General features: G+C 41.9%; 1 protein-coding gene across 1 annotated transcript in view; it reads right to left on the minus strand.

The window, feature by feature from the left end:
* Positions 1–10,071, minus strand: part of DCDC2 (doublecortin domain containing 2) — a 70,419-nt gene extending 60,348 nt beyond the window's left edge. Inside the window, exons 1-2 of the mRNA XM_074829466.1 lie at positions 9,682–10,071; positions 4,998–5,049 (exon numbers count right to left, since the gene is read on the minus strand). Coding sequence (XP_074685567.1) covers positions 4,998–5,049; positions 9,682–9,974 — 345 coding nt within the window. The 5' untranslated portion in view covers positions 9,975–10,071. The remainder of the gene's footprint in view (positions 1–4,997; positions 5,050–9,681) is intronic.
* Between the last annotated feature and the right edge of the window lie 425 nt (positions 10,072–10,496).

The following is a 10,496-nucleotide window of genomic DNA, read 5'->3' on the forward strand; positions in this document are numbered from 1 at the left end:
TCCATCTCATCCATCTTTCACCAAAGACAGCCTACGGTGAAATCAGCTACTGATATTATAAGGTATTTGGTGGTATAGACCCTCATCTATAAATCTATCTGTTTAGATAGAAAAAAATGTTTCCTCACTAACTATTTCAACACTGACCCATCTTACAGACCATCACATCTATTTGCATGTTCCACTTGTCACATTAAATAGATGGATAGTGCTTAATGAATTATACATTACAGAGTTGGGTCATTGCTGTGTTGTAACAACACATCTACATTAAGATCTCCTTGATCAAAGCTTCCCCAGAGCTCCTGTTGTCAGTTGTGGAGGACACACAGAGAACACAGGCATTTACTAGCTGTAAACCCTTGTTAGGTCCAAACGTGTCAGGCAAGGCAAGGTGCACCTTACAGGACAACAGGACCATGGTATTTGAGAAGCTCCAGCTAAAACTGAACTAGGGCATAACAGAGAGAATTAATACTGCTCTTGTCAGGGACAGAACCCATTCCTAAATGTTAAATCGCAGCGCCTTACAAGAATGGACACTAAACTATTTCACTAGGTGAGTTCTCAGAATCCATGAGATGGAGAACTTCCCTTAATTTTTTTTTTTTTTTTCCCCCCTCCCTGTCCTCCCTGTCCCAGAACACCTTCCTTACAAAATCAGATTCACAGATTAGAAGATAAACCTATTTCTGATGGGCTACTTATTTTATCTTGTCACTCCATGAGAAAAGTATGAAGAGATTTTAGTAAGAAATTAATGCTTTATAGTTCCCATCTATTCTTCTGTCTGAATGTAGGTCACCATATTTACACCATATCTTGAACATGAATTTTTTCTTGTTTCTTTCTACTTTGACACACATTTTCTAGTTATATGTAAATTTAAACTAATTGAGATGCTGCCTTCAAAGAACAGCATTAAAGCACTCCCAAAACCAGATGTCAAACATTTGGCAGTTTAACTAACACAAAAGAAAACCTACAGCTGCATACAAATATACAATGTGCAGCTGCTGCATAAAGTTTTCTTCCTTTTGCCTCCTTCCTCACTAACCAGAATTGGAAATAGACATTTGTAATTGTTTTACTGGAGAAAAACCTGCACCGCGAAACACGCATCAGGTAGGAAATGCCAAATTAAATGTTCTTCATACAACCAGAATTGATACCCTTGTACCTAAGCATGATGATATCATCCTTAATCACTGAACACGAATTTCTCAAACACTGTTTCTGTGCTACCTTTTTAGCTTTCAGATCTTTGATATCTGGCACTATGCAGGCACAGAAAAACTGTCATTGCCACCAGACCAGCACCATTGTGCTTCCAAAATCTGGGCTAGGGCAAGCCAGCTCTAATAACTCCAAGACTATCTCCTTCCATGGGCAACAAAAAATCCTGCACCAATTCTGAACACATCACCAGCACTCAGGAGTACTGTGGCACAAGGCCATTTATTGCTGTGATTGCCCACCCTCAAGGTCATGGTAGGAGCAAGACCAGCTGCCAGGTGAGAAAGGTGGGAGGCAATCCCCAGGAGCACACTTGAAGAACAGTCTTTGCTGTCTCCAGGCTCCGGCTAACAGCAGCACTGCTGAGGTCATGAGAATGTGCTGGTGTCCAGAGCATTAATGTGGGAGCCCTGACAAATTATACTGTGTTCTAAAAACATTTGGGGATTTGGGGGCAAGAAGAAGGAAGGGAAGCAAGGGAAGCAAGGAGGGAAGCAAGGGAAGGAGGGAGGGAAGCAAGGGAAGGAGGGAGGGAAGCAAGGGAAGGAGGGAGGGAAGCAAGGGAAGGAGGGACGGAAGCAAGGAGGGACGGAAGCAAGGAAGTGGAGCTAATGAAGAAGAGCAGCTTAATACTTCAGCACCAGCACAAAGAGAGTAGGAATTGTCCTGACAAAGATCAGTCTGAAAACACATCCTAATGTTAGCCTGGAGTTGCCTATGAGGCCATCAGTGAGCTTTTTATTCAACACCTAGCACACTAGTTCTGGATCTGCAAGGAGCCCACAAAGCTGCACTGAGCCAAATAATCAACCAAATAATTTTATTCATTTCTTTTCTCCTGCCCCCCTCCAGCCTACCAGAACACTAGAAACTCAGACCTGACCCACAAATTTCTCTGTACATGCATAACTCCATGGTAACCTTCCTACTGACGTCATTGAGATGGTTCACAAATTACACCTTGATGTGCTTGCAGGACTGAGCCATACATTTCTTTCTTTAGCAATGTTGGTCATTCACACATACACTGATTTTTTTTCTTCTTCTTCTAATGAAACAAACAGGGAGAACTGAATTTCTGAAATTCAATTAAAATAATGCCTTATGAAAGCAAAATACCTCTATGGGCTAGCATCAAAGACTGCTACAAGGTTCCATGGAAAAACATGATTATTTTGTTTGCTGATGCAAATTAAGCAGAATCAAAGAGAGTACTGCTGCCCCTTCTGGTCCTAAAACACATCTAGATTTTTGATCTCTAAGTGAATGCATGAAAAAAAGTGAAAACTTGCTTCCTCACATGGTTTTAACGTAAATATATTCAGGCACTAAAACTTACGTTACTAGCCCCCTGAAAGTTCATTCCTAGGATTAAATGACTAGGACATGAAAACAATTGTGTTATTCATAAGCCCAGATAAAAATCTGTAGACTATTACTGGGTTTCATCTCATTTTTATGACTCCTTTCCCCACATAAATCAATCACATAAAGTTAAACTCAACATGGGGAGTTAAGCTCTCCACAGAGACTGTGGAGATTGCAAACATAAGTCAAATAGGAAGAAAGAAAGCTGAGATAATGGATGGTTTACACTGGTTTACTTCAAAGCCCTGAGAGATGGCTGAAAGCGTTAAGATAATATACAATAAGCACTGATTCCAGAAGAAATAATAGAAGCCTCTCTTACCAAACATGCAACTGCAAGTAAAAAAACCGCAACTCCTACAACTACTTCTCCAACTGCACAGAATTTCTATTATATCAAGAATCTTCTTTGGTTGACATAGCGCTTAGGGACATGGTGTAGTTGAGAACTGTCAGTGTTAGGTTAATGGTTGGACTAGATGATCTTCAAGGTCTTTTCCAACCTTGATGATTCTGTGTTTCTGTGATTCTAAGGATCTGCAGCAAAGTAATAAGCCTTAAAACTAGCCTTAAAGTAGCAAGCCTGTGGTTGTCCTGATAACTGGCAGTATCAGGAGATTTGGTGAAGAGTCTTCCATGAAGACAACTACCTTCTCAGCAAAGGACACATGGAATTAGTCACACCGCACACTATTAATGGGAGTCACACATAATAGTGAACGCAAACCACCACATTTTCTGAGATAAGTAAAAGCAATTTCCTCAAGTTCTTTTTCTTGTCCTGGATATGTAAGAATAATTTTATTTTTCACCCAGATACTGTTTTAGCATAAAATATGGTGCTATCCACACATTCAGATACTCAGAAAAAATAGTAAAGACTGGTCATACATCCAAAGGTGGGTTTTTTGGTTCAGAACTATGTTTTATGTGTTGAAGGTTCAGGTAAGTGCAATACTGCTACTGTACAAACATTTTAGACCCCACCCCCCACCCCACCCCCAGTTATAAACTCTTACTTAGATCACAATTAAAAGTGAGATGAATTACTTGATTCTCTGCCTGTGCACCCTGCAAGTAACTAGTTTCAGCAAGATTCACGGAACTTAATCAGAGGAGACTTGCGACTGGAATAAGAAAATGCTGGAGGTCAAAAGTGGAATTTATGAATAATGGGAAAGCTTAGATAGTGCATATGTGAAGGTGTGTTGCTCAGTTCAATACATACATCAGCAACAGAGTACAAACCTGCTGCCTCATCAGTGTTTAATTAACTTTTCCTATTTTTAAAAATTGTTCTATTTCCTTTGTAAAAAAGACCCAAACATCAGGGAGACATGAATGGCTACACAAAAACAACAAAACTATCTCCACAATGTTCTGGTCAATTGCATAAATAAACAAACCAGGAAAAAATCCAACTTGTAGTATACCAGATCTCCGACTTGAATTTGATCTTCCTGTTGATTGTGCCCATTTCAAAGAAAAAAATATGGGTTACACAGTTAGGATCAATTATAAAATGCAGGTGTCATATTTCATAGACGCTGAGTAAGAAGTATCCGAGTATCACAGTAAATGTCATTAGGACACTAAAGCCTCAATTTTGAGGGTCTTTTAGTACAAGGTGTCCTACTGCCTGAAGACACCTGCTACACAAACCATTGAATTGCTGGAAACGTGGCATGAGAGCACAAAGCAAAAGAAACTGAAAAACAAGTGAACTGATGCTTCCTGTCAGGCAGAAGCTGGAATTCAAATGGTTGTCAGGAATCATTGCTATCTCCATACACGATAGAACAGTAAAAATAATGCAGAGTCATGCATCTCACAAAATCCACATACAGTGTTTTTTTTGAAGCCTGCAGTTATCTCCTCAGGCTATAGTGTAGCACTGTTTAAGAGAAACAGGTGAGCTTGGAGAATTATGGACTAGAACTAGTTAGAAGTTTACAACTGACACTGGCAGTGACTGGGAAAAGCATTTCAACTAAGTGTGATTTTTTCAAACAAAAATGTCCCTTCTCCAGAGAAAATACGAAGTTTTGAAGGAAAGTTGCTGGTCCAAAACTCCCAAAATTCTCATTACCACCATCTTTTTCTGCATGAAAAAGTCTCCCTTAGGTTTATGATCAGATCCAATGAAGACAGCAGGAGATTTTCTTTACTGAAAGTTTTTAACTGGATGTGGTAATTCAGAAAGCTGAGTAGAAGGCAATCAGTGCATCATGCTCAGAGCAATAAGAGTAATAATCACTAGAATAATATGTTCACAATGGTAGATAATTGTACTATTATTAAACGTGACAAACATATATAAAAAAATCAGGCATAAATGTGGGCATGGCACTAACATTAACTGCAGGTTTGCTGAAATATTTCAGACACCCTACCTCATTATTGACTTCAGCAGGTTTTTTCTTTGTTTCTCCAATGTCCAAATAGCTGTGGAAGGAAAACAGTTTTGATTATTTACAGAAGCACCTTATACAAATATTTCTACACTTTTTTCACATGTGAAGCTTTTAAAATTTATCATGCTTCAGAATAACATTAAAAAGTAACTAATTCAAGATTTTAATGAAGGAGTGTTAATATAAATCTGCAAGCTAGCCCTGGGAACTAATACAAAAGACAAGGGAGAACCAACCATCTACCTTCAAGTCAGAAAGAAGCTCACATACTACTGTGAGGTGGATCAATAAATCTCAGCAGAACATAAACTTATCAGAGTTTTCAACATCATCTTGACTCTTAATTTCTCACAGTAAGTTTCTGATAGATTTAAAGTGTTCCTCCATACCCAAGTTTAACCCAGGGCATCAGCTAAACAATCTACACCACTTGTTTCAATGGGACGTGGACACATCTGATCACTGTATAACCTGGTTTCTCATGGTTGTGATGAACCAATAGCATCGTCACAATTATTTTCTGAATAAACAAAATGCAAGCCTCAGCTAGACAATAAAACAAAATACATCTATTTGAACAATACTGCTCTCCATCAGAGTACATATTCCCACAAAAATACTGCATTAACACAAAAGTGTCAGTTAAAACACACGGTGATGGATTAGCTGTTTGTTGCCTTTCCAAAGAAAGTGAATTAAATAAGCCTTCAAGCGTGAGTAACCCATAGACTAGCAAACAGGCAACCATCCAGGTACCCAGACTTCGCTAACTCCTTTCCCTTGCCAGCACTATGAGAGCCATGAGAGCAGCTCTTCTCATGAATGCAGCTCTCAGTAGCTGCCAGCACTGCAAGATGTTTCTAGTTCTCAGCGCTATAGGAAGAGACACCTTCATGGGCAGTTATAACTCAGTACAGCAGCACCTTTCAGCACGTTCTGCCAACAGCTAAACATGAGAACAAAAATGGCTGGGGCATCTATTCTACACCAGGAGCATCTAACCCAACATCAGGTGATGGACGTTTGTTACAGGTTCTCCCTATCCCCACTTACAGTGGCAAACCACAGGCACTTTACCAGGCTTTTAAGACTAGAAGACCCTACCTGAGAACATCAGGTATATTTGATGGCAAGCATCCATGCAGGCTCACCAAAGACCTCAGAACTCACAGTGCATCTACAGGCCTCCAGTAATGTTGTGCTCTGGAGTTAATGACTGGGATAAGATCTGTTGCCAGAGGAAACTTTCCTGCCTGGCCAAAGTTGAGAATTCATGGCACCTGAATGAAGGTGTAGAAGCCAGACAGGAGGAAAAAAGAGAAAGAAAAAGCATTGTTCATTCTTTGAAGGAATGGCAATTGTTTATCAAGGTACCACAGAAGGGTCACAAGGATTTCAAGGCTTCAGTGTGCGGGGACAGTAAGACACAACAAGGCTTCCAGGCTATGCTTGAAAGTGCATGCCAGTGCTTTGGAAAAAGGTAGCAATGTAGGACAATGTTTAGAAACAAAGTGTCCAAGCCTCATGTTTAAAAACAAACAAAAACAGCTGTTGCAAGTTTCTCCATGTAAAAAGGAAAGAGTTCTCTTGGGACCAAAAAAAAAAAGAAGTCTTAAAGCCTACAAGACTGAAAAGAAATAAATGCCTCAGACAAAATAGTTCCAACAGCCTATAACAACAGCTGCTGACTGTGGTTCTTGTTTTCTGTGCATCTGTGAATTACTTCGAGGAGAACTAAGAAAAGTGACAAAGAAAAGCGAATATACAGTCAAAGGCTTAAATTCACTATGCAGAGGTCTGGGCATTCATATGTCAAATTTCAGGGATCTACAAATCTGAAAAGGTCTATATAGGGCCAAAGGCTATCCCAAAGTGCAATAATGGAACTCAAAAAGATTCCAGACTAAAACTTTTACAAAAGTATTCCCACTTGCTAAGAAAGCAGAAATACTTCCACTCAATGACTGTCCAAGCCAGTGATGAAACTAGTGTTGTTTAAAGAGACACCTCTGGAGAGAGGACAATTTACCGTTAATTAATGAACACAGATGCAAGCAATTGGTCAAAGGATGGAGGAGGGTAGAGTAGCACGCTGAAAAAAACCTAAAAATCAAAACCAGCTCCAGCATAGACAATTTTCTTTCAGGAAGCTGAGAGTCAGGTAAGAACTCCACAGGTGTGCAGGCCTGAGCACGCATTCTCACTCACCACTGCAACAACTACAATATACCAACACACCTCACTGCATATACACTAAAAAAAGCATGTATTCACTTAGCACACCTGTAAATGACTGAACAAGCTGAGAAACTTGTCATATATTTTTAAAATTCCCAATATTGGCTAATAATTCTTCCTTTGAAGAAAATTTCTATGTATTTTTCTAAAAGCAGAATTTTTAAATGCTGATTATTTAAAAAAATAAACATACAAGCAGTTTATATTAACTATACACCCTCAGAGGTATCTATCTCAAGATGTTAAGATTCAGGGCTTGGAAGGACAGAGGATCACATGCTAAAGGTGAGTGCAATTTAGTCTACTAGTCACTGCAGACAAGAAAGGAAAAGATTCAGTTCTCAGTACAAGGCACCTGAGAAGAAACAAATGCCCTGCTTGAAGTGGAGCAATGACACTTTCAGCTTCTGCTTCTCCTTGGACATTCTCCTTTCCGTTATGCTCCCACACATCAGTGCCACAAGCCTCCATTTCACAGTTCAGCCCTGCATAGTTTATCACAGCAATGAATGCATTCAACAAGCATCACTGCAAAAAAATCTTTAAAAATGTACAAACTTCTTGCTGCTATCAGATCAGATCAGACTCAGATCCTTTAGGGCAGATGTTTTGGTCTCCCACAGCTGCAACTGCTTTATGTTTGCCTGTGACACACACACAAACGTATGCTCTTTTCTTTAATTCCTTCAATTCCTTTCAGAAAGCTGTCCCTTTCAACTGACCCCTCCTCTCCTTTGACTTTTCTGGCTAAGATGTCTCCCTAATTATCATTCTGTCTACAATCCAGTTAAGAACAGGATCACCATTAAGCCCTGCAGCCTGTCTTAAATAATGCTTGTAAAAGCACTGCTAACATTTACAACACTATATACATAAATACTAATAGTGAAGGACTTCAACTTTGAACACAGAAATGGAAAAGATCTCAAGTCATTCCCTTTATCTTCCCCACCGCACAGGACTATGGCATACATCAAGGGATATATAAAACAGTCTGCTTGTACCAAGTCCTTTAGGTTAGCTTTTCTTATTCTCTTCACTGATCTTAAATACTTGTTGCATGTTGCAACTATAGAAGTCTGAAAAGCTCTCACCATAAAACTCTGACCATAAAATGACAAAAAGAAATGCTTTTTCTGACCCAAAATAAATCCAGAGTGCCCAGTTCTCCACACAGTGCATGCTAATGCCAAACACTTCACTTAGTTTTAGCCTGTCTGTCGAACATAAAACACATTTAGGGAGGTGAAACATGATGGGCTGACAACAAACAACTTTAAGCCATCCACAGAATCACAGGATTTAATGCCAAAAAGACACAGTAGATCTTTCTTGAGACTTGAGCACTGCATTTGACATGGAAAAGAGTACACAGGGAAAGGGGCTTATATTTAGCCCATCATTCATCTTTCTCTCTAGCTTTGCACTGAAGCGCAAGAAGCTTCAATAAACATTCAGAAGCAGCCAGTGACAAAAACAGTGAGTGCTCATACAGATCCCGTTCATTACACAGAGAGTTTTGTCCTGAAACATAATGAACTCTCCTGAAAAACATAGTGTCCTCAACTCTACAAAACCAAGATGAGCGAGGTCCTGTAAAGCTGGTAGTTTGGCATCTAAATTCCCAACCACCTCCAGAAAGGAACTGTTAATTTTGAGATTTTTTTTTAAATTCAACTGTAAGGGGAAATGCCCACAAAGACTGAACAAAACATATAATCAGACAATTGAGATGGAATTCACTGCCAGAATTAAGAACCATTACTTGGAGTGGCACATGCAGAGCCACTAAGGAGACACACCTAAAAGCCCAGATCTCCTCCACGATATTCTCCCAGTCACTCACTAGAAAACAGAGAAACTGTCAGCTTAATTATTGGTGTCCAGGCAGGGAAAAGAAAGCAGTCAGCATCATTTAAACAACAGGAGAGACTCAGCTATTCTGGTAATAAAAAGGCTGTACACCTACCCAAAATGAACAGAAGTGATGGAGAGGTGGACAGCTGGGTAGAGTATTTTAGACTTTTTAAAATTAAGCAAGAAAGGAAGTGTTGGGAATTAAATTCCAAGGCTCATCAACTTCACAGCACGACTGTCAACACTCCCACCTTTCTACAGCTTTCTTCCTGTTACCACTAGCATGAATACTGACGCTCGCCCCGCGTGTCCTTTGGCTTAAAGGGCTGTTTCTCCTTTTCTACCATCATGTTGAGGAGATGGCACTAGGTGACTGATGGTAACAGCAGCCTTTCTGTGGCTCACCTCTAAAGCTTCTTTTTGCCTTGGGTTACGGCCTTTAAGTCCTCTTTCTGCAATGCCTAATAAAAGGGGGGGGGGGGGGCTCTGAAGTATTGCCACAGTGCTAAACGCCAAATGCTGATAGTCAAGTTCCATATAAATCTTGTGTTACTTTTTAGCCACTCACTTGAGTTTCTTGAAGGCTTCCCTGCCACCAGCCACATACTGCTCTCCACTCTGAAGCTCCTCCAGCTGCCGGACACGATGCCCACCCCGGGGGGTATAGATGTTACGCACGGCTCCAAAGGGTGCCTTCACCCTGCCTGTCACCTCTTTCAGGAACACCTCGAAGTTGGACACTTTCTTCTCATTGACGACAATACGGCGCCCCGGGAAGAAAGGGTCCCCGTTGCGATACACCAGCACGCTCTTCACGGCCGGCTGCGAGAGCCACGACCCCTTCGTGCCAGGACTAGTCATGCTGGGTGGCTTCGGACCAGCCCGACGCGGTGCCGGCACCTGTTCCCTCAGGAGAGGGATCCCGCCTCAGCACCCCTCTCACCTCCGCCCTGACAACTCGCTGGCGGGGGTGAAGCGCCCACACCCGCGCCGGGGCCCAGGCGCCAGGGCCCACCTCCGCGGAGGGCGGCGGGGGAGGGAGCCCGGCGCGGCGGGGAGGGATTACAGCCCCCCCCGGGGCTTGCGGCACAGCTCTGCTCGGCCTTTCAAGAGCGGCTCCTCCCAGGCAACCGGCTCTTGCTGCTGCCCGGCGCCGGGGGAGGTTGACGCGGTTGACGCTAACCCAGGGAAAAACCCGCACTACGTGGAAGTAGAGCCGACAGGGCAGGAAGAGGGACTGCGGGAGACCCGTGGCTTCCCGCGGTCTCTATCCTCCGGCTTTGCCACTGCGGAAGGCGGCTTTTGCCGCTGCCGGCCCGGTTTCCTCGGGAAACTTCATCCCGCGTGTGCTCGGGCTCCCCCCTGCCCGGGCAGGCCAGGCCC

Source organism: Strix aluco, chromosome 1 (genome assembly GCF_031877795.1).
Source record: "Strix aluco isolate bStrAlu1 chromosome 1, bStrAlu1.hap1, whole genome shotgun sequence".
NCBI lineage: Eukaryota > Metazoa > Chordata > Aves > Strigiformes > Strigidae > Strix > Strix aluco.